Source organism: Mesitornis unicolor, unplaced genomic scaffold (genome assembly GCF_000695765.1).
Source record: "Mesitornis unicolor isolate BGI_N332 unplaced genomic scaffold, ASM69576v1 scaffold43581, whole genome shotgun sequence".
Lineage (NCBI taxonomy): Eukaryota > Metazoa > Chordata > Aves > Mesitornithiformes > Mesitornithidae > Mesitornis > Mesitornis unicolor.
In genome coordinates, this window is record NW_010166569.1 from 15,749 (window position 1) to 18,080 (window position 2,332).

The 2,332-nt window shown below is 38.2% G+C and overlaps 1 protein-coding gene across 1 annotated transcript in view; it reads left to right on the forward strand.

Annotated features, from left to right (window-relative positions):
• The window catches only part of BPHL (biphenyl hydrolase-like (serine hydrolase)), a 17,743-nt gene extending 15,637 nt beyond the window's left edge, over window positions 1–2,106 (forward strand). The window contains exon 7 of the mRNA XM_010195001.1: window positions 1,679–2,106. Coding sequence (XP_010193303.1) covers window positions 1,679–1,766 — 88 coding nt within the window. The 3' untranslated portion in view covers window positions 1,767–2,106. The remainder of the gene's footprint in view (window positions 1–1,678) is intronic.
• The last annotated feature ends 226 nt before the right edge of the window (window positions 2,107–2,332 follow it).

A 2,332-nucleotide genomic window follows, 5' to 3' on the forward strand; every position in this document is an offset into this window, starting at 1 on the left:
ATCAGTGTCATCTCTGAAAAGTTGAGTGATATATTTATATTAAAGTCAGCCTCACTGTTCATAGAAATGCATTGTGCCACAGGAAAGATGAGAACAAGAGACCTTCCTAACAATCACATGCAGGTGTTTTATCCCATGTCTACTGGTTAGTTACTCCCACATGCCCTGCTCAGAACACCTATCATCCTGTTAGGTTTCGCTGAGCTCTAAAACGCTCCAGATGCTGACTAAGGCAAGTAAACACAAAAACTAGACAAGGGTCTATGGCTTCTCTTTGAAAGACAAGGAGAGGAGAAAACAGTGCTAGAAGTTGTAATCCAATAAAATGTAAAGAGGTTCTTTGCATGTCTTTATGCTGAAGTGCTGCCCCATATATGTATTTATAAAAAAATAATTCAAACTAATTGTGTTCTCAAAATTAGTACTTGGGTACAAAGTTCCCTTCTTCCTTTGTTGCACTGGAGATGGCATGTTCCATTGCAAAGCAGAAGAAAATCTTAAATTTAGCAGATTACCAGTATCGCATTCTTCTACCATCAACTTTTCTTGCCTTTATCTAGTACTGAAGTGGGAAAAGCTTTTGCTGATTGTAGTGCAGATACACTGCTAGTTTCTCTCATGGTAAAAGAACATGCTATCATTCTGTATTTGCACAGTATGGTGAGAGTTAGGTAGAATTCCAATGGCTTAACAGCAGTAGTAAACACCATCCACACTGCTATAAGTTTACATGCGTGTGTGCTGCTTGGCCTTTGATAAAACAGACAATGAAATTTAGACAGAAGTGCTAGAAGAGCCAGGTATGCTCACACACTATTGCTCTTTTCCCCATCACCAAAAGCAGCAAGATCTTCTTTGCTGTAGTGGGGCTCAGATGACATGAAGGCAACATAGTAATCAGTCAAAATGGTTTTAGCTCTGTTGCAACTGCTTAGTAAGTGGTATGATAAAATAATTTAAAGAATTTCCCACCCCCATATAAAGAAAAGAAAGTACATACCTGAGGTCTAAAGTTTTTCCTAGATAGAAAGCAACAGCAAGTAGCATTTTAGGTTTGTCACACTCATAGCAATATTACAATCTAAAGATTTAACCTTCTTCACAGATACTACACAAAAGGTTTTGTTATAGCTGAAGAAGTCCTCACTTCCTTTTTCACATAAATGGATGGTGTTAGTTTTGGATTTTGTCTTTTTGCAGAAAGATTAGACAAAGTTCAAACGTAAACTAAGTTTCAGTGGTGACAAGAAACCAATATTTTTGTAGTGATCTCTTCAACGTGGTCACTGCCCAGCATAAGCACTGTTCTCTAACAGAGGCAAAAGAGCTCAGGGACTTCACATACCTTTTAAAGATGCATGCCACTCACATTAACTTTGAAAAGTTGTCTTCTTTGCAGAAGACCAGAAGTGTTCCTAGAAACTGGGTCTAGGACACAAAAATTTGTTTTAAGCTCAGATCATCCTCTCCAAAACGGGGCACACAGTGTGCTAGTTGCTTCAACTGTTGCTGTGGTTCACATTCTAAACTACATACATACAGTACTTAAAACAAGAGTTACTTCAGTTCTGTACTTGGGTAACCAAGAGCAAGGAAAAAAGGCAACAAATATTTTAATTACCTATGCCCACAGAATAAAATGTATATTCAGTGTTTGATTTCCCTCCCCTCTTTTAAGGTTTCTTCTTATGCCAGAAGGAAAGCATAACCTACACCTCCGTTTTGCAGAGGACTTCAACAGCCAAGTTGAGAATTTCCTACGCTGAATTCAACTGTAAAATGAGTTAGAGTTGTCTGTCCTTGCTCTGTTTAGGAATATTAATTGTCTTTCCATTTTCATTTAAGTGACAGGCAGGTTTGAGTCCTGTAAAAAAAAAAAACCAAACATGAAAGATATTTGCATGAGAAGCATACATTTTGAGAACATGTAAGCCTTAGTGGATCAGAGCACACCATTGTGCTTCAATATTTCTGACATGTCTTTAAAATTACTCCTTGCCACATGGCCTAAAGAGCTGTTCTGTGTCCACTGAAGGTATTAAGAAAGACAGAAAACATGTTCTAGAATACATGCCTTTATGTGCTCTTAACATTAAATGACAAAAACATTGTAATAACTGGGATTCAGAACTGTTACATTGAGAAATCTTGTCAAAGTTACAAGTGCCAAGAGGATAAATGGGTACACAGCTTCTAGAGAATGCATGCTTCACCACCACTACCAGAAGTCATTCAGTACACATGCCTGCTTTAAAGAAGTTCCTTTGATACCAGCAGAGTTAAGCCTCATCCTCCTCTCCCTCCTCTTCAAATTCCCCCTGCTCATCAGCAG